Below are 19,937 nucleotides of genomic sequence, written 5' to 3'. Positions count from 1 at the left end.
AGGAATACAGATGTGCTATTGACTCTGCTGTGCCAGTCAATAATTTAAGGTGCAAGATTAAAGAGCCCCCAAGTGTGTGTGTTTGTGCATTGATGACGGTCATGGGAAAGTGTACATTTTCCCCTGGTTCCTAGAGTGTGTGTGTACTTCTGCGTCTGTGTTTTGTCTTCTTCATTTGGTGTTTTCGGCCTGTGAGAGAAAAGGCAGGTAGCACCACTGATGAGGAGGCTGCTGCGTGTTTTTTTGAAGGCACAAATGAGAAACTCAAGTCTTCCAGTGTAAGATCAAATCTAGAGCGTGTCTCTCTCTACCTGTTCACCGGTATATTGAGGCACATATGGTCAGTGCTTTAGTGCTCTCGCCACCTGGTGGCCATTCTGCCCAATTGAAAACCCCTCAGAGAGATGAACGGAGAATAATGGGCTGATTGGGAGAGACAGGAGAGATGATGATTTTCCTTTCTCCCCCCCTCCCCATCCTCCCAGCAGGATCTCGATGCTCATTGAGGGAATTAACATCAATCCAATTAGCCTCTGGGTAAAACCAGAGACAGAAGAGGAAGCGAGACATTTCACTCGCTCCTTTTTTTCTGGTTCATATACGGTCACTGAACTAACCAGACCAGACCCCGCTGCAATCACATTGGTGTCTATGGTAAACAGCCTGAGTAAGACATCTTAATTTATCTGCCATCTTTGGTAATACTACCTCTCCATTCATATTCATCCACGTTTTCTACACTTAAGTATCCAGCACTTCTGACATTGATTACATTTGAATTGAGAATAGATCTCTCTCTTGCCTGCCTGGAATTCAAACACAATAATGAGCTATGAAAAAAAAAGAGAACACATGGAACTCCTGTCTATCCCTTCCATTGACATACTGTCGCCATCGAGACGTTGCACTCCATGATCTCACATTGGCCTCGTACATTAAGTCAAGGTAGTTGTGCTGCATGGCTACATTTTCACAGCTTATGTTGCCATGTCTTGTCAGGTTCAGACATAATCATGTGTATTTGTCTGTCAGGTTACCAGATATTAAAATAATTCCCAGAAGGCTTCCTTTAGCATTTTGTTGGTTTAAGAGAATGGGGTATTAACATATACCAGCATATGTCTCGATTAAACAGCTGCCAGTCAAGCAGAAAGCCAACTGTCAATATGTGGTGCTTTGCTAAGTATAAAACGCTTGTTTCTATTGTGTAACTCACTCGGTCTGTGTACAGTCGAAGTCAGCTCTGTGAGTCTGTCAGGGTGAATGAACACACACAGAGAAACAGAGAGAGAGGGCGAGTGAGAAGAGAAGCATCACACACGCACACTGCCAAAAAAACAGAGGCATGGCCTCATAGGGGTGAGAAAATAAGGATAAACAAGATAGAATACAGTCATGCATACGGTCTCTTCTTCACACAAATACCAATATCAAGTTCTATTACATTTTTTTTTTTTAAAGTGTCTGCCACCTGAGGCTAAGCACATCAGTATGGTAATGGCAGAATGCATACACAAGTATTTCTCAAAAAATACATGAGAAAGATAGTAGTATACTGAAAGTAGCAACTTTTTATTTGAGTTACAATTCTGTAGCCAAAGAATGTCCTCAAAACCAGTACAAACATTTTTTGCCTTGCAGTTGTCTTTTTTTATACATTTTTTGTTTTTACTTCAAATGACAACTGAGAAATGTTGTATAAAATAAAAATATCAGCTTCAGAAAAGTAGTCTAGCATTCTAACATCCATTAACCACTATTTACAGATGTTTTTATTTACATTCTGAAATTCCATCCACGACCAGATTTTCAAATCAACTCGCAAGAAACATGTCTGTTCAACTGCAGCTCTACAAATCAGAGGGAAATTACATGAAACGGCTCTCAGTATAGCTGTCAGTCAAACACTATCTTCTTGGAGGACAAGGACTAGTTATAGTATAGCTGGAAGGATGTTAAGGGGATTCACCGCTCAGAGTAGGAAGGTCAGGTCCAACTAGACATAAGACACAAAGCCAACCACTGCCACCACTTGTGTAGAGCCGAAAGGATATGCATAAAAAGATGTGGTAGCAACTTCACTTTTCCCTCTGTTAGGCTAGGTAGAATTTTACCATCCAGTCCTCTCAGACCTCCACAAGTACCTAGGGGGTTGGGGCTAGGACAGGGGTCACCAACACAGGGTACTAGGTCAAATCCAATTTTATTTGTCACATACACATGGTTAGCAGATGTTAATGCGAGTGTAGCGAAATGCTTGTGTATATAGGCTTGCAATCCAGCCTTGCAGTAACAATTGATTAGATTTGATCTTTATTATATATATATTAATCAGGTGTGTTATTGCAGGACTGGATGGACCCTGCAGCTCTCCAGGACCAGAGGTGAACCCTGGGCTAGGTGTTCGTTCCGGATAGGCACTACTTGAAGTGGTTAGATACAATGCCCACAGAACAAATGTTACAATATAATAGGCAAAGAACAATCCTTTTCAGTGAGGATTATGCCAGTTTGCTGAGGTTTGGTTATTATTAATGTCAGGCCGGTTTACCAAGGACTCTCCGAGTCTAATAAAACCGTATATACAGCAGTTATTATACCCAGCCACTTCAAGTGACATGTTCGGTGGAACATGTAAAAGGTAAAGAGACTTGAAACATATTAAGCAGCATCAGATCTGGATCATTAATGGTAAAATAAATACATGAAAACCACAATCATTAAAATCATCTGAACTGCTATTTTAAAAACAAACAAAACTCAATTTCTTTACTGTAAAGTCAAATTGGGAAAGGCAGGAAGGAAAACAATGCCAAGTGCCATTATTTAAAAACAAAAGATTTAAATAACATTAACAGTCATCCAGAGCTGCTGAGCTCTTTTAAATCTATTTAGATTGTTAAATGACATGCCATTCTAAAAACTTAAACAAGCATGATGCACTGAAGAAAAACATATTTCAACAGAGGTGAATTTCGACATGACAGTAAGCTTATACAGATACTGGACATATTCAGAGCTGAAGCTTAGCTTAGAGAGAACTACAGGGGTCTTCCACAATGACCTTCCCTTTTCTACAACCGTCAGAGGCAAACATGTAAATGGCTACACTGATCTTTTGCATTCAACCATTCCACACAACTTAACAGACATTGTTGACACGTGTCCATGAGTGCTATTTTCAAGCTAATCAATGATTACATCCTTGATTCAATATATATATATATATATATAAAAAATACAAAAACTCACTCTACATGCCAGAAGTCTCAAGCTGTCCTCTGCAACTAGGAATCTTACCAGTAGTTGGATGGTGTGAAGATTTAAAACAGCATTGATTCAAATCAATGGTACATGTTTACGTGGCTTTGGTTCAGAAAGTGCTGAGTTTGTGTGTCTTGCTCTTCAGAATGAGGACGCAGGTTGAAGCGTTGCCGGGGAACACTGTTGACCTCTGGTGGATTCTCTGTACAGCCCCTCCTGCTGGGGTTGCCAGATCTAGCAGGACCGTTATGTGCAGTCGAGAGTGCAAAGAAGGATTAGCTAACAGTGCTCCAGGTAGTCTATGACACGAGAGATGGATTTATGCCCTGTGGTTCCAAATGCACACTGTTGAAAAAGAGAGGGTGGAAAGCAAGTTAGCTTGTATTGTGTTTGTGTGTCTGGTATATATTGTTTTACGTCATGTGAGACGCTAGGCCATTATCAAAAAAGACATTCCCCACTTACAGTGAGGTTCATGAAATTCAAGAACTTCTTCAGCATTTCCGTCATGATGGAGAAATCTCCCTTGGGTAGGTTTCCCCGCACATGAATCACATTAACCTGAGGAGAGATGAGCAAATACACATCAAGGGTCAATCTGCAACATTTTCCTCTCGCCTAAAATATATGTGCAGCCAGCTACAAAACCTGAGCAATAACAAGTTTGGTTTTTGAGTCCGGAGAGCTCTTGGTCAACTCTGCACCGATGTAGGTGGACCAGAATATCAGTGTCACAATGAGATGTTTAGGGGAGTAGGATACTAGCTTTTCCCACAGATTTCAATTTAGCAATAGGCTTCAACGAGACACTTAAGCTTCAAACTAGGTTTTTTTCTTAAATTCCAAAAACAGGTTGTTTTAATGTGAATGTATTGTTTCATTGTGTTCTGTTTAATAGCTAACTATTAACACAAGTGAATTCTGATACAGCATTATGCATCAGTGATCAGGTTCACTTTTATTTTGTAATGTTTCCTTCTAAAGTCCCACTCCTCTTGTACTTGTTCATTGGACAGGACAGAGGTAAAGAGGAAAGAGAGAGTTGCTGAAATAAGTGGTCCGGATCCGAACATATGCTGCAGCGGTATATGGAAGCAGCGTCTTAGACCACGATCATGTCCTCTTTAATTCACCATGAACAAAGTACCGCACTGCAGCTGCCTTACCTTTTCACTTATTTGTTAATATGTATACTTTATTTATTTTGTAACTAATATTGTAATAGCCTTTCGCTACACCCGCAATAACATCTGCTAAACACGTGGACGTATGTGACCAATACATTTGATTTGACAAGCTTCAACTTCACGCACAAGTGTGAAGCACACTAAGAGATCTGTGATCAAGACAGAAGAATGGCACTGGTTTGCAGAAGCCTATACTTCAATCCTGCATGCTCAGAAATCAAGCCCTTAATTGATTCATTGAATCAGGTGTGTGGGTGCTGAGATGGAACAAAAGCCTGCACCCCCAATGGCAGGATCGAGGAACAGGGTTATAGCTAATTTGCCAGAAGCTTACCTGACTGCCCTGACACAGACAGCCCAGGAGCAGAGCTGTGTAGGAGGCCACGATGCTGTCCTCCATGTGCTTCCCAGCATGCTGTAGAGCTACAACACCACAGAGCGAGAACAACACTCAACATGGAGCAATGATAGCATTGAAAATTGCTGTTGCAAAAATAGGATTTTACACACAGAGACACACATCTTTACCTTTGTTGAGGTCCAGCTCTTCCTCTTCCTCCTCTTTCTTTGTGTCCTTCTCCTTGTCATTTTCACTGTCGTTCGTTTCCGTGGCGACCCACTGGATCTCGCCTGACGTCTCCTGCCACTCCCCGCTCTGGTCCTGGGGTTTTGGCGCCTCACTGATGAGGTCATCAGTCTGCGCCTCGGCCAATATGGCCGCTCGCTCCCGCTCCAGGAAGAACTGTGGACGGAGGAAAAGACAGACACAAAATCACAAGAGTAACTCAATTTCCTGTGTTATTTGGCCTCATTTCTCTGTAAGTTATTCTGAAGTCGTGATGTAGTTATAACAAAACTCTTACCTGCACCAGAGCAGCCAGGGCACCCGAGGAAGAGTCCTTGGTCTTCTCCTCAGCACCCTCTGAAGGGGCTGCTGTAGGTGGCTCTGCCCCGTTCTCGATCTCTGTAGAGGCTGGGACTGGTTCAGGGGTCTGGGTCTCATCTCCTCCTGCCTCTCCCTGGCTGCATTCAGGGCTGGTTGTGTTGAACTCCATGTCCACCAGACTGTGGCGGTTCTTTGCACTGTACTCCACCAGGTTAATCAGCAGCCCCAAGCCCTGTACCAGCACACACACCGGACGAGAGATGCTGTTAAAAAAAAGCACTCAAGGACATACACTTCAATAAGATCCATAACAAAACATTGTGAGTACAAACAACCCTGAAATTACTACATTGAAGCTTCGGTTTTACTAACTACTTAGTCATTCATTAAGATTAGAGGACTGACAAAATATTTCGGCATTCAAGCTATTGTCAGCGTTCAAGGTCTCCTCAACCTGTGGGCACTTCAAATAAAGTGGGTACAAAGGACCCACATTTTTCAGAGATCGTACAGGTAATTGGATTTGTGTAATCATTTACATAAAGGCCTCTCACACACACACGCTCACCAGGACTCGGATGTCAAAGCGTTGTTCCTGAGGTATGTAGCGTGGGACCCGTAGGACGCAGTTGAGTGCTGTGATGATGAGCTGGTCCTGCTCTCCAGTCTTAGTGCTTCCCCACTCTAAAAACCACAGTACAGTCCATAGTTACCACACTCCCTCCACCCTGCAGTAGTCAGCTGTGGCCTGAGACCAGTCAGGCTTAAGTACTACAGCCCGAACACACCAAGAAGGTGTGTGTTATGGGGACTCTAAGCACAGCTGTGATGAGGTTCGTGGGACAACGGAGAGCAGAGAGCACAAGGCACTAGCTAGGGACCGCAATGCGCTAGCTACAGTGTTGCCGAATGTAGAAGTCGTGCTGATGCAGTGATATTACCATTGTCGTGGGTGAGGTTGAGCTGAACCCCTATGACAGCCCTCATGCAGTCCTCCACGGCCTTGCCCACGTTGCTAAAGCTGGAGTGGGGCAGCGCCGTGCCTGACGAACACAAAGAGCTGTTCACCTCCCGGCTGTAGCGCTGGATCATGTCCACACAGTACCGCAAACCTCTGAGTGAGAGAGAGAAATGAGATTAGATCATACAAATTAAATGGGACTTCCTTGGCCACCTAAGGGTGTCAAAGCCTTAGGGTCCCAGAAAAACTGAGGGCACAGAGATTTAACACAGGGTCCTTTACAGGGACTGGTCTCTATACTAGTATACTAGAGGTGGGGACTGGGCAGAGCGAGAAGAGGTGGAGTGAAAGATCAGGGCTCAGTCACCAAAAGATGAGCATGTGTTCCAGTCGCTCTCACCTGGCAGAGGACATTATGAGCTGAGAGTCCTTGTAGGCGATCAGGTAGCCCTGGTTCTCTGGGTTCTGGACAGTCACCTGCAATGGAAGGACAGGAAGACATAGAAATGCCTTTTAAAATGGTCAAATAAAAAGTGGTTAGATGAGGCTGAGAGTGCAGTTCATTTACTTTCCCATTTTGTACTCAATGAATGGATTTAAAACATCTGAGCCTACTAACACTCCTTGATGTTGTACTTACACTCTCTAGTACTCTTAGACACCTCTCTGCCCCCCATAGCGACGACACCAGCTTCTCCTTGTCATCCTCTTGGCTCAGGTTCTGGACACATTCTTTTACTGCAGGAGACACACACAATGAATGAATGACTGAATGAATGAACATACATACAGTTGAAGTCGGAAGTTTACATACACTTAGGTTTGAGTCATTATTAATGGAGTCAGATTATTTCACTTATAATTCACTGCATCACAATTCCGGTGGGTCAGAAGTTGACTGTGCCTTTAAACAGCTTGGAAAATTCCAGAAAATAATGTCATGGCTTCAGAAGCTTCTGATAGGCTAATTGACCTAATTTGAGTCAATTGGAAGTGTACCTGTGGATGTATTTCTAGGCCTACCTTCAAACTCAGTGCCTATGCTTGACATCATCGGAAAATCAAATGAAATCAGCCAAGACCTCAGAAAATAAATGTAGACCTTCACAAGTCTGGTTCATCCTTGGGAGAAATTTCCAAACGCCCGAAGATACCACGTTCATCTGTACAAACAATAGTACGCAAGTATAAACACCATGGCACCACACAGCCGTCATACCGCTCAGGAAGGAGACGCGGTCTGTCTCCTGGAGATGAACGTAATTTGGTGCGAAAAGTGCAAATCAATCCCAGAACAACAGCAAAGGACCTTGTGAAGATGTTGGAGGAAATGGGTACAAAAGTACCTATATCCTCAGTAAAACAAGTCCTACATTGACATAACCTGAAAGGCTGCTCAGCAAGGAAGAAGCCACTGTTCCAAAACGGCCATAAAAATGCCAGACTACGGTTTGCAATTGCACATTTGGAGAAATGTCCTCTGGTCTGATGAAACAAAAATAGAACTGCTTGGCCAAATGACCATCGTTGTGTTTGGGGGAAAAAGGGAGAGTCTTGCAAGCCGAAGAACACCATCCAATCATGAAGCATGATGTAAAATTCTGACCCACTGGGAATGTGATGAAAGTAATAAAAGCCTAAATAAAATCACTCATTACTATTATTCTGATATTTCACATTAAAATAAAGTGGTTTTTACTAGGATTAAATGTCAGAAATTGTGAAACTGAGTTGATATGTATTTGGCTAAGGTGTATGTAAACTTCCGACTTCAAATCAAATCAAATTTTACTTGTCACATACACATGGTTAGCAGATGTTAATGCGAGTGTAGCAAAATGCTTGTGCTTCTAGTTCCGACAATGCAGTAATAACCAACAAGTAATCTAGCTAACAATTCCAAAACTACTACCTTATAGACACAAGTGTAAGGGGATAAAGAATATGTACATAAAGATATATGAATGAGTGATGGTACAGAGCGGCATAGGCAAGATACAGTAGATGGTATTGAGTGCAGTATATATATATATATATATATATATATATATATATATATATATATATATAGATGAGTATGTAAACAAAGTGGCATAATTAAAGTGGCTAGTGATACATGTATTACATAAAGATGCAGTAGATGATATAGAGTACAGTATATACGTATACATATGAGATGAATAATGTAGGGTATGTACACATTATATTAGGTAGCATTGTTTAAAGTGGCTAGTGATATATTTTATATCATTTCCCATCAATTCCCATTATTAAAGTGGCTGGAGTTGAGTCAGTGTGTTGGCAGCAGCCACTCAATGTTAGTGGCTGTTTAACAGTCTGATGGCCTTGAGATAGAAGCTGTTTTTCAGTCTCTCGGTCCCAGCTTTGATGCACCTGTACTGACCTCGCCTTCTGGATGAAAGCGGGGTGAACAGGCAGTGGCTCGGGTGGTTGTTGTCCTTGATGATCTTTATGGCCTTCCTGTGACATCGGGTGGTGTAGGTGTCCTGGAGGGCCGGTAGTTTGCCCCCGGTGATGCGTTGTGCAGACCTCACTACCCTCTGGAGAGCCTTACGGTTGTGGGCGGAGCAGTTGCCGTACCAGGCGGTGATACAGCCCGACAGGATGCTCTCGATTGTGCATCTGTAGAAGTTTGTGAGTGCTTTTGGTGACAAGCCGAATTTCTTCAGCCTCCTGAGGTTGAAGAGGCGCTGCTGCGCCTTCTTCACGATGCTGTCTGTGTGGGTGGACCAATTCAGTTTGTCTGTGATGTGTATGCCGAGGAACTTAAAACTTACTACCCTCTCCACTACTGTTCCATCAATGTGGATAGGGGGGTGTTCCCTCTGCTGTTTCCTGAAGTCCACAATCATCTCCTTAGTTTTGTTGACGTTGAGTGTGAGGTTATTTTCCTGACACCACACTCCGAGGGCCCTCACCTCCTCCCTGAAGGCCGTCTCGTCGTTGTTGGTAATCAAGCCTACCACTGTTGTGTCGTCCGCAAACTTGATGATTGAGTTGGAGGCGTGCGTGGCCACGCAGTCGTGGGTGAACAGGGAGTACAGGAGAGGGCTCAGAACGCACCCTTGTGTTGAGGATCAGCGGGGTGGAGATGTTGTTGCCTACCCTCACCACCTGGGGGCGGCCCGTCAGGAAGTCCAGTACCCAGTTGCACAGGGCGGGGTCGAGACCCAGGGTCTCGAGCTTGATGACGAGCTTGGAGGGCACTATGGTGTTAAATGCCGAGCTGTAGTCGATGAACAGCATTCTCACATAGGTATTCCTCTTGTCCAGATGGGTTAGGGCAGTGTGCAGTGTGGTTGAGATTGCATCATCTGTGGACCTATTTGGGCGGTAAGCAAATTGGAGTGGGTCTAGGGTGTCAGGTAGGGTGGAGGTGATATGGTCCTTGACTAGTCTCTCAAAGCACTTCATGATGACGGAAGTGAGTGCTACGGGGCGGTAGTCGTTTAGCTCAGTTACCTTAGCTTTCTTGGGAACAGGAACAATGGTGGCCCTCTTGAAGCATGTGGGAACAACAGACTGGGATAGGGATTGATTGAATATGTCCGTAAACACACCAGCCAGCTGGTCTGGGCATGCTCTGAGGGCGCGGCTGGGGATGCCGTCTGGGCCTGCAGCCTTGCGAGGGTTGACACGTTTAAATGTTTTCCTCACGTCGGCTGCAGTGAAGGAGAGTCCGCATGTTTTAGTTGCGGGCCGTGTCAGTGGCACTGCATTGTCCTCAAAGCGGGCAAAAAAGTGATTTAGTCTGCCTGGGAGAAAGACATCCTGGTCTGTGACGGGGCTGGTTTTCTTTTTGTAATCCGTGATTGACTGTAGACCCTGCCACATACCTCTTGTGTCTGAGCCGTTGATTTGAGATTCTACTTTGTCTCTATACTGACGCTTAGCTTGTTTGATTGCCTTGCGGAGGGAATAGTTACACTGTTTGTATTCGGTCATGTTTCCGGTCACCTTGCTCTGATTAAAAGCAGTGGTTCGCGCTTTTAGTTTCACGCGAATGCTGCCATCAATCCACGGTTTCTGGTTTGGGAATGTTTTGATCGTTGCTACGGGAACGACATCTTCAGCACACGTTCTAATGAACTCGCTCACCGAATCAGCGTATTCGTCAATGTTGTTGTCTGATGCAATACGAAACCTATCCCAGTCCACGTGATGGAAGCAGTCTTGGAGTGTGGAATCAGACTCGTCGGACCAGCGTTGAACAGACCTCAGTCGTGGTCAGCTTTTCCGAAAGGAGAGCGGGGCAGGGCCTTATATGCGTCGCGGAAGTTAGAATAGCAATGATCCAAGGTTTTTCCAGCCCTGGTTGCGCAATCGATATGCTAATAAAATTTAGGGAGTCTTGTTTTCAGATTAGCCTTGTTAAAATCCCCAGCTACAATGAATGCAGCCTCCGGATGTATGGATTCCAGTTTGCAAAGAGTCAAATAAAGTTTGTTCAGAGCCATCGATGTGTCTGCTTGGGGGGGAATATATACGGCTGTGATTATAATCGAAGAGAATTCCCTTGGTAGATAATGCGGTCGACATTTGATTGTGAGGAATTCTAAATCAGGTGAACAGAAGGACTTGAGTTCCTGTATGTTGTTGTGGCCACACCACGTCACGTTAACCATGAAGCATACCCCCCCTGCCCCTCTTCTTACCAGAAAGATGTTTGTTTCTGTCGGCACGATGCGTGGAGAAACCAGCTGGCTGCACCGATTCCGATAGCGTCTCTCCAGTGAGCCATGTTTCCGTGAAGCAAAGAACGTTACAGTCTCTGATGTCCCTCTGGAATGCTACCCTTGCTCGGATTTCATCAACCTTGTTGTCAAGAGACTGGACATTGGCGAGAAGAATGCTAGGGAGTGGTGCACGATGTGCCCGTCTCTGGAGTCTGACTTCAACTGTATGTATGTCAGAATAATAGTAGAGAGAGTGATTTATTTCAGCTTTCATTTCTTTAAACACATTCCCAGTGGGTCAGAAGTTTATATTCACTCAATTAGTATTTGGTAGCATTGCCTTTAAATTGTTTAACTTGGGTAAAATGTTTCAAGTAGCCTTCCACAAAAAGTTAGGTGAATTATGGCCCATCCCTCCTGACAGATCTGGTGTAACTGAGTCAGGTTTGTAGGCCTCCTTGCTCGCACATGTTTTTCCAGTTCAGCCCACACATTCTCTATAGGATTGAGGTAAGGGCTTTGTGATGGCCACTCCAATACCTTGACTTTGTTGTCCTTAAGCCAACTTGCCACAACTTTGGAAGTATGCTTGGGGTCATTGTCCATTTGGAAGACCCATTTGCGACCAAGCTTTAACTTCCTGACTGATGTCTTGAGATGTTGCTTCAATATATCCACATAATTTTCATTCCCCATGATGCCATCTATTTTGTGAAGTGCACCAGTCCCTCCTGCAGCAAAGCACCCCCACAACATGATGCTGCCACCCCCATGCTTCACAGTTGGGATGGTGTTCTTCGGCTTGCAAGCCTCCCCGTTTTCCCCCAAAACATAACGATGGTCATTTGGCCAAGCAGTTCTATTTTTGTTTCATCAGACCAGAGGACATTTCTACAAAAAGTACAAACTTGTTTTACAGTGGATTTAGATACTTTTGTACCTGTTTCCTCCAGCATCTTCACAAGGTTCTTTGCTGTTGTTCTGGGATTGATTTGCACTTTTCACACCAAAGTACGTTCATCTCCAGGAGACAGAACGCGTCTCCTTCCTGAGCAGTATGACAGCTAAGTGGTCCCATGGTGTTTATACTTGCATACTATTGTTTGTACAGACGAACGTGGTACCTTCAGGCGTTTGGAAATTGATCCCATGGATGAACCAGACAACTGGAGGTGATTAAAAAAAATCTGAGGTCTTGGCTGATTTCTTTTGATTTTCCCATGATGTCAAGCAAAGAGGCGCAGAGTTGGAAGGTAGACCTTGAAATACATCCACAGGTACACCTCCAATTGACTCAAATTATGTCAATTAGCCTATCAGAAGCTTCTAAAGCCATGACATAATTTTCCAAACTGTTTAAAGGCACAGTCAACTTAATGTATGTAAACTTCTGACCCACTGGAATTGTCTGTAAACAATTGTTGGAAAAATTACTTTTGTCATGTACAAAGTAGATGTCCTAACTGACTTCCCAACTCTATAGTTTGTTAACAAGACATTTGCGGAGTGGTTGAAAAACAAGTTTTAATGACTCCAACCCAAGTGTATGTAAACTTCCGACTTCAACTGTACATATACACACCTACTTCTACAAGGATTTTTCTTTAGTTTTACTATTTTCTACATTGTAGAATAATAGTGAAGACATCAAAACTATGAAATAACACACATGGAATCATGTAGTAGACAAAAAAAAGTGTTATACAAATCAAAATATATTTGAGATTCTTCAAATAGCCACCCTTTTCCACTCTTGGCATTCTCTCAAACAGCTTCACCTGGAATGCTTTTCCAACAGTCTTGAAGGAGTTCCCACATATGCTGAGCACTTCTTGGCTGCTTTTTAAAATTATAAACTTGGATTAGCTAACACAACATGCCATTGGCACCATCACAGGCATGATGGTTGCTGATAATGGGCCTCTGTACGCCTATGTAGATATTTCATACATTTATAAAAGTAATCTACCGTTTCCAGCTACAATAGTCATTTACAACATTAACAATGTTTACATTGTATTTCTGATAAATTTTATGTTATTTTAATGGACAAAAAAAATGATTTTCTTTCAAAACAAGGACATTTCTAAGTGACCCTAAACTTTTGAACAGTAGTGTATATGCCAATGAATATAGCCTAACAAAGTGAGTTGAACTTGAGAAGATGCAACTGTCAAATAAAGGAACTAGGACAACAAAAAAAAAGTATGCTTCTGGCGCAGAAAGCTGCTCCGACAGTTCAACAGAACATGCACACACACAAACACCCACCTTTGTCTACAATGTGGTCCAAGCCTCCCAGTAAGCGCAGCTCCTCTTTGAACCAGTCGCCGGCTCTCTTTGAGGTCAGCGACAACAGGGTCTCCATGGCCAAGTGACACGACTGCAAAATAAACAAAATAAAGTGCTGTAGAACTCCAACCCACAATCATCATCAATATAAATATTAAACATAATCATTATTCTGATTGTCCCTGCATACCGTGATGTTCTCCAGGTCCAGGTGCTTGTTGTGGACCGTCTCACACAACTTGCGAATCTTCTCCTTGACCTTGGTTATCTCCTTGGCAGTCAGTTGGTCCTGGTGGTGGCCCGAGTGATCATGCTCGAGCTCCAACAGTCTGATCATCAACTCCAGACTGGCCCGGTCCAGGTCCATGTTCAACCGGTCTCTGCTTAGGATGTACATTAGAGAGGCCGTACACAGGGCAAGGTTCTGGAGACGAGTGAAGGGAGAGCGGGTAGGGGCAACAATGAGTTCAGAAGCAACTGGTGGCAGGGGAAGTCCTTGAATCGTTCCCTTATATATTCAAATAGCGAACTTTTAAGTATCTACAAGACAAATAGTAGGGCATGCTACCACCACAAATAAGCAGAGTGAGGTTAATTGTAACCCTACTGAAGCCCTTTATTTTGGGTCAATTGCGGTTGTAGATTAGAACAGATTCCTACCGGATGCTGCGGGGCATCATTCAACATCTTGAAGACCTGAGCCACCTTCCCTCTGGCCCGTAGGTGCATCCGGAAACTGGGCATTGCACACCTTGCAGCTAGACTGATTATACTACACAGAGAGCAAGAGAGGGGTTGGTTGTTTAAAGAAGTTCAGGAGGAGGAGAAGAGTACATAGAAGATTAAGTGGACAAGTATAACTAATACTAAATCTGCTCATGTCTTCTAGACTTGGAAATGTATTGAACAGATGTTAAATCAGGTAAGATCCTTCCCCAACGTGGACAATTTTGAGTGGATTTGTCTTACCTAAGGCACCGTGTGTTGAGTGGCTGGCTGCTCTTCAGGCCAGTCTCCAGGTACTCAAAGTCGTCAGTAAACTCCTGGTTCTCACCAAACTCTACCACATCGTTGAAGTGCTTCACATTATGCACAACCGTGTACAGCTGCAAGGGGGAGCAATAATGACATGATGAGTGACATTTACACAAGCAAATGGTACCGAGCATAGAGCAACAATAACCGCCTATTTATTTTTTTCGGGCTGCCTATGTCCAAACAGTAAAATCCTTTTTTTTTTTCTTTTACATTTCAGGGATGGAAAACTGTTTAGATATAAAGTATGAAGAAAAGATAATTGATCTATATATTTTGAAAAAACATCCTATTTGAGAACTGTAAAAATCCCCAAAATAAAAGTTTAGTCAATAAGAATCTCAAATTTAAAAAGGATGCATTCGGCAGGATTTTTGCCATGGCATGGGCTCCCATTGATTTTGTTATAAGGACAGCATAAGTTATGGCAAAATGCGTAGAATTGCAGGAAATTAGCTTAAAAACGGCTATATTTTGTCATTGGGCCAACAGGAGGGCCTCTACAATGTTTGGTCGGCGACGCCCCCCTCATGCCTTCTGCCACGTCCAACCACCTAAGACTCGTTTTGATCCAGAAAAAAAAACGATATTTAAAATAGAAGGAATATTATCAAATGCAAGTTCCAAAATGTTTCTCTGTGTATTCATGTGTGTCCAGAGAAGGAAAGAAAAGTCACCCAGCATGCAAAGCAGCTCCACTCCATCAGTTCTATTAGCTGACTGGGATAATACCCCCTCATCAAGAACACCGCTGGGAGTGGAAGTGTCTGATCAGCTGTGTGTGTTTGCTTCCTAGAGATTAGACCATGTCTGTGTTTACTGGCGAGTGATTGGACCTAGGCACGCGATTGTGTGTGTGGCCAAGGAACTGCCCAACGAGATAGCTAAGCTTCAGTCCCAATTGGCAAGGGGGATGTGCAGCTAACCGTCTGGTCAAGAACCAGAAGGCAGATCTGCTAGCTATAGCTAGGCCTTAAAGGGGGGCTGAACTTCCCGATTCGGCTTGGTTATTAAGAAATGCAGCCTCTTGATGAATACTTAGGTGATTCCAGCTGTGGTCAGGATTGAAATAAACCCAACCCAAGGAAAACTGTTACAGTACCCTTCATTTCGTGACATAACATTTTTTTCCTATCATTTCGCAAATCTCTGTTTAGGACGAGATTGACTTCATGACCAAAGTTATCCTATTTACACTTTGTCGTACACTCATAACGATGCCACATAGGCCATTTTTTAAACGAGAAGTTTCTTTGTAGGGGCAGTGGTGCTTTAATAAAACAAGATGCTCCTCAGGCCATGACCAGCCCATGCTGTGTTTTAAATGAACAAAGACAAGCTTTACACTGCGCTCCAAATGGACATTAACAGGCTAAACTGTGTCTGAAATGAATAATGAGACTAATAAATCTCTAACAGCATGCAAACAAGTTGTGAAAATAGCAGATGAGTGTTTGGGGGATGTTTACAGTGAAAAGATAATGTTGACTGTCTTGAGGGCGTGAAGTATCCCCCAGCATGGCTGGCTCACCTCCTTGTGTTCTTTTCTGCATTTGAGGGCCGTGACGATGTCCTGGTAAGGCTGAGTGGGGATGGTCACAGACTTGATGACTTTGGGCGGTGGGGGAGGAGCTTTGAACAGACCGTCATCCTTGTGGGAGTTGGTGTCCTTGCTGCTTCCGCTCAATACGCTGGCCTGGAGAGTCAAAAAGCAGAAAACATTTGAAAAAGTTAAAAAGACAAACAACTTTCATTCCAGTTGCCCTTATCTGAATTGTTGTCAGGTCTTGACTAAACAGAATATGGTTAATATTGATTTAGATTTCCTCCTCTGAAATGTAATTTAGGTGAGGCTGCTTTTGGGTTAATGTAGGGCTGCACGATTATTCCAACTTTAATAAACATTGCGATATTGACATGTGCAATATCCATATCACAAGAGGCTGTGATATTTTGAAGGGAGTGGCTCCTAATCCGTGACAAGATTTTATACACATGAGCACGCAAATTCTCGCAGTATCTCGTGGGAATTTGGGACTTCAAAATGAGATTCTAATAAAGTGCCATTGTGTAGAAATAGCAAAGAAAATACTGTTTGATGAGCTAAGTTAGCTAGCAAGTTATACCAGTTATCAAAGAGGTTCTAGCTAGCTTTGCATGCATGGCAGGACCAGCGTTGTCAAAGAAGTTAGACCATCTCTGGTGTCATGTCAACATTACAACTAGAGGTCGACCAATTATGATTGTTCAACGCTGATACCGTTACCGATTATTGGAGGACCAAAAAAGCTGATACCTATTGATTGGCCGATTTTTATTTATTTATTTGTAATAATGACAATTACAACAATACTGAATGAACACTTATTTTAACTTCATATAATACATCAATAAAATCAATTTAGCCTCAAGTAGATAATGAAACGTTCAATTTGGTTTAAATAATGCAAAAACAAAGTGTTAGAGAAGAAAGTAAAAGTGCAATATGTGCTATGTAAGAAAGCTAACGTTTCAGTTCCTTGCTCAGAACATATGAAAGCTGGTGGTTCCTTTTAACATGAGTCTTCAATATTCCCAGGTAAGAAGTTTTAGGTTGTAGTTATTATAGGAATTATAGGACTATTTCCCTCAAAACAATTTGTATTTCATTAACCTTTGACTATTGGATGTTCTTATATGCACTTTAGTACTGCCAGTGTAACAGTATAGCTTCCGTCCCTCCCCTCGCTCCTCAGGGGGCTCGAACCAGCAACACAACGACAACAGTCACCATCGAAGCAGCGTTACCCATGTAGAGCAAGGGGAACAACTACTAGAAGGCTCAGAGCGAGTAACGTTTGAAACGCTATTAGCGCGTGCTAACTAGCTAGCCATTTCACTTCGGTTACACCAGCCTCATCTCGGGAGTTGATAGGCTTAAAGTCATAAACAGCGCAATGCCTGACGCACAACGAAGACCTGCTGGCAAAACGCACGAAAGTGCTGCTTGAATGAATGTTTACGCGCCTGCTTCTGCCTACCACCGCTCAGTCAGATACTTGTATGCTCAGTCAGATTAGGACACGTTCAATAATATCTAGTAAGATCATCAACCATGTGTAGTTAACTAGTGATTATGATTGATTGTTTTTTATAAGATAAGTTTAATGCTAGCTAGCAACTTACCTTGGCTTACTGCATTCGCGTAACAGGCAGTCTCCTTGTGGAGTGCAACGAGAGAAAGGCAGGTCGTTATTGCGTTGGACTAGTTAACTAAGGTTGCAAGATTGAATCCCCCGAGCTGACAAGGTGAAAATCAGTCGTTCTGCCCCTGAACGAGGCAGTTAACCCACCGTTCCCAGGCCGTCATTGAAAATAAGAATGTGTTCTTAACTGACTTGCCTAGTTAAATAAAGGTATAAAAATTTTTAAAAAATATATATATATATATATATATTTTTTAAATCGGCAAATCGGCGTCCAAAAATACCAATTTCCGATTGTTTTGAAAACTTGAAATCGGCCCTAATTAAATCGCCCATTCCGATTAATCGGTCGACCTCTAATTACAACCAGGACGGACTGTCCAATGGGAAGCTAAAACGCCGGCACAGACACAGCTCTCATGCAATGCAAAGACCTTTTATTATCTGCAGTTAATAATAGTCAGTACACATAAATTCACATAGCCATGAGCGAGCATGTCGTAAACTGTAAAGTAGCTAGCTAGATGTGTCATCTCCATTAGCTATACATCTAGCCATCACATAAAGAAATGCATACAACAATATGTCTCAATACACAGCATTTTTTGTCCACAATCTCTCAGACATTTGGCTCGTAGTGGACAGTTTTCAGGGGCCTACCAGAACACAACAAACAGTAAACAGCGTGGGTAGATAAAAATGGTTAGGGAGAAATCAACCATACGACCACTACAAAGTGTCATCGTATACCCACAGATCAAATTGATTTTAACAGTATTGATAAGAGTCCACTAGTTTACTGCACTGGTGTAACATGTCACTATTGCATATGACTTGTAAATATTAACATATCTGGGAAATCTATGAATCTGTTAGACAGACAGAGACAGACATTCTCTGTAAACTGATTTGCATTTCTGGGGTGAGGTGGGGCTAACATAAGAAATGGCAATCCAGTAGATATTGAAATAGAACATACTTTGTGAAATAAAATGTCTTCTTACACGAAGATGGGAGAATGCAACCCATCTTACATAAAACCAGTCATTAAAAAAATTATCTGAAGTACCTGCTGATCATAAAAAAATGAAGATAATTATACCCCAAAATAGATTGAATGGGCATGTAATTTACACAGTACTGATGAAAAATCTAGAACATTGACCTAAATATGGGTATACGAGAACAACTAGTGGTCACCGGGTTTTTCATCCTTGGTCACTAGCCATCATAAATGTGTATCCCCTCTTCACAAACTTGATGTTGGATGGGTCCCCTTTCCTATGCCCAAAAAAAACCAACTAGAGATTTTATGCACTAGCATGCAATGAGATATAGTTGAAGCGGGTATTTACTTTGCAACATGTTTGTCATTGACAAACAAAATATAATTGTATGAGCTATCTGTGTACTGCCGTTTTTGTACCCCTCTACTAGCTAGCTAGATGGGGAGGTCCAGTTCCAGAGGCTGTCCGTTCTGCATGCCTTCTTGATTTCGATACAATGTGTCGTCATTCGTTTGTGCATGCACACTGGTAGCCTAACTGTCATAGCCATCTTTCTAACCAATGATCAAGAAGCCTATGATGACTAGCTAGCTAATACCATAGTCATGGATATGCAAAATCAAGAAAATGGTACTGAACGCATGTCAAAATCAAGTTTCTTGCTTAGTGACATTGTGAATATCATATTTTTGGCATTTAACTACCGGTATGTATCTAATCCGGTTTGGGCATGAGGAAATGAGTCCATTTCCAAATTCCCACTAGATACTGCAAGAATTTGCACACTTGGATACAGAGACTCAGAAATATAAGATCTGGACTATAAGATCCCTGCCTATTTTGAAATGACACTTAGCTGTCTAACACCCGTTTGTTTTGTTTTACTTTATTGCTCGAGTTCCCACTCATTGCTCCTCTTTTTTCTGCTTCCCAGTCCCACACACCAAGCCCCACCCACTGTCACTCAAGCAGGCAGTCACTCGTGCTCAAGATTCACTCCGCATACATTGAGCAAAAATAAGCATGCAGTCAAGATTTTTTCAAACCAAGAACGACGCAGCTTTTCACTTTGCTTATTCTGCAAAACGCTAGTTAGTTGATTTTAGCAAGCTGCAGATGTTGCCAAAAATTGTGATAGCTAATGATTAGTATTAGGGGCTAACTAGCTGGCTCACTAAATCCATTGAGAAACTTTTGCTCTAATATTCAGGCCAGTATCTGTGGGAGTATATCAGCATTGTTTGTGCAACAACTTGTTCTTAGAAAGGAAAAGGCAAAGAATATTCTAAAGAATCTGTCTGAATGTACCTATTTAAATCTAATTAGGTTCCCCTTGGAAACACTGACCAACACTTTGCTTCCTACTCTGTCAAAACTATAGAATTAAAATACTAGAATGGACATGAACCTTATGATAGTCAAA

The 19,937-nt window shown here is 42.5% G+C and overlaps 1 protein-coding gene across 1 annotated transcript in view; it reads right to left on the bottom strand.

The window, feature by feature from the left end:
• Positions 1 to 1,548: 1,548 nt before the first annotated feature.
• Positions 1,549 to 19,937, bottom strand: part of LOC110502510 (wings apart-like protein homolog) — a 37,953-nt gene continuing 19,564 nt past the window's right edge. Inside the window, exons 7-20 of the mRNA XM_021580578.3 lie at positions 15,854 to 16,018; positions 14,257 to 14,393; positions 13,948 to 14,059; positions 13,478 to 13,711; positions 13,267 to 13,378; positions 6,939 to 7,036; positions 6,699 to 6,775; positions 6,279 to 6,451; positions 5,906 to 6,021; positions 5,315 to 5,569; positions 4,980 to 5,193; positions 4,786 to 4,874; positions 3,730 to 3,825; positions 1,549 to 3,609 (exon numbers count right to left, since the gene is read on the bottom strand). Of these exons, the coding sequence (XP_021436253.3) occupies positions 3,544 to 3,609; positions 3,730 to 3,825; positions 4,786 to 4,874; positions 4,980 to 5,193; positions 5,315 to 5,569; positions 5,906 to 6,021; positions 6,279 to 6,451; positions 6,699 to 6,775; positions 6,939 to 7,036; positions 13,267 to 13,378; positions 13,478 to 13,711; positions 13,948 to 14,059; positions 14,257 to 14,393; positions 15,854 to 16,018 (1,944 nt within the window). The 3' untranslated portion in view covers positions 1,549 to 3,543. The remainder of the gene's footprint in view (positions 3,610 to 3,729; positions 3,826 to 4,785; positions 4,875 to 4,979; positions 5,194 to 5,314; positions 5,570 to 5,905; positions 6,022 to 6,278; positions 6,452 to 6,698; positions 6,776 to 6,938; positions 7,037 to 13,266; positions 13,379 to 13,477; positions 13,712 to 13,947; positions 14,060 to 14,256; positions 14,394 to 15,853; positions 16,019 to 19,937) is intronic.

The sequence above is a fragment of the Oncorhynchus mykiss genome, chromosome 23 (assembly GCF_057628025.1).
Source record: "Oncorhynchus mykiss isolate SJ-2025 chromosome 23, ASM5762802v1, whole genome shotgun sequence".
Classification (NCBI taxonomy): domain Eukaryota; kingdom Metazoa; phylum Chordata; class Actinopteri; order Salmoniformes; family Salmonidae; genus Oncorhynchus; species Oncorhynchus mykiss.
Note: the sequence above shows the minus strand (reverse complement) of the source record. Positions and strands in the feature narration are given on the sequence as shown.